General features: G+C 62.4%; 1 protein-coding gene across 1 annotated transcript in view; it reads left to right on the forward strand.

Moving 5' to 3' along the window:
- LOC104838562 (epoxide hydrolase 3-like) overlaps positions 1 to 563 on the forward strand; it is a gene marked incomplete at its 3' end in the record, with an annotated part of 1,548 nt that extends 985 nt beyond the window's left edge. Inside the window, exons 2-3 of the mRNA XM_010578348.1 lie at positions 36 to 121; positions 226 to 563. Of these exons, the coding sequence (XP_010576650.1) occupies positions 36 to 121; positions 226 to 563 (424 nt within the window). The remainder of the gene's footprint in view (positions 1 to 35; positions 122 to 225) is intronic.
- Between the last annotated feature and the right edge of the window lie 295 nt (positions 564 to 858).

An 858-nucleotide genomic window follows, 5' to 3' on the forward strand; every position in this document is an offset into this window, starting at 1 on the left:
GGGGGCACCCTACTGATGTCGTCCCCCCACTCCAGGACTCGGGGCTGCAGCTCCACTACGTCACCCGGGGTCCCACCACGGCCCCTTTGATGTTGCTTCTCCACGGCTTCCCCCAAAACTGGTGGGTGTCACCAAGGGCAGGGGGCTGGAGGGGGGGGGGGCGACACTGAGGGGCCCCCGTGTGTCACCCGTCCTCGGCATCACCGTCGGGTTCTTCCTTTCCAGGTTTTGCTGGAGGTATCTGCTGCAGGAATTCGGCACCAAGTACCGGGTGGTGGCTTTGGATCTTCGCGGTTACGGAGCTTCGGAAAAGCCACCGGGCAAGGACAATTACCGGCTGGAGATCCTACTGGAGGACATCCGCCAGGTCATCGAGGTCTTGGGGACACCCAGTGGCCGTGAGGAGGTGACATCGAGCAGCAGCGTCACCACGACGTCCCCCAAATGTATCTTGGTGGGACACGACTTGGGAGGAGTTCTCGCTTGGGAGTTTGCCGCCAGTCATCCGGTCATGGTGGAGAAGTTGGTCATCATGGATGCTCCTCACCGGAGTGTCATGGCGGGTAATGGGTGGCTTCTTGGGGACAGGGTGGGCACCCGGCAGCTGGATTGGGCCACAGTCATGCCGGGGATGAGTGCTGGTTCTCACGGAGGTGCTGTGGGGTTCCACCCGGTGGGGTGGCATGGCGTGGCATGGCACGGCTTTCATGGCTGTGCCGTGCCGCCATGGGGTCATTGGGTGCCATCTGTCGTGGCCATGCCACCGGGTGCCCTCTCTCATGGCCACCCTGTTGGGTGTCATCTCTCATGACCATGCCATTGGGTGCCATCTTCCATGACGATGCCGTTGGGTGCCAT

This window comes from Haliaeetus leucocephalus, unplaced genomic scaffold (assembly GCF_000737465.1).
Source record: "Haliaeetus leucocephalus isolate CR32 unplaced genomic scaffold, Haliaeetus_leucocephalus-4.0 Scaffold629, whole genome shotgun sequence".
Lineage (NCBI taxonomy): Eukaryota > Metazoa > Chordata > Aves > Accipitriformes > Accipitridae > Haliaeetus > Haliaeetus leucocephalus.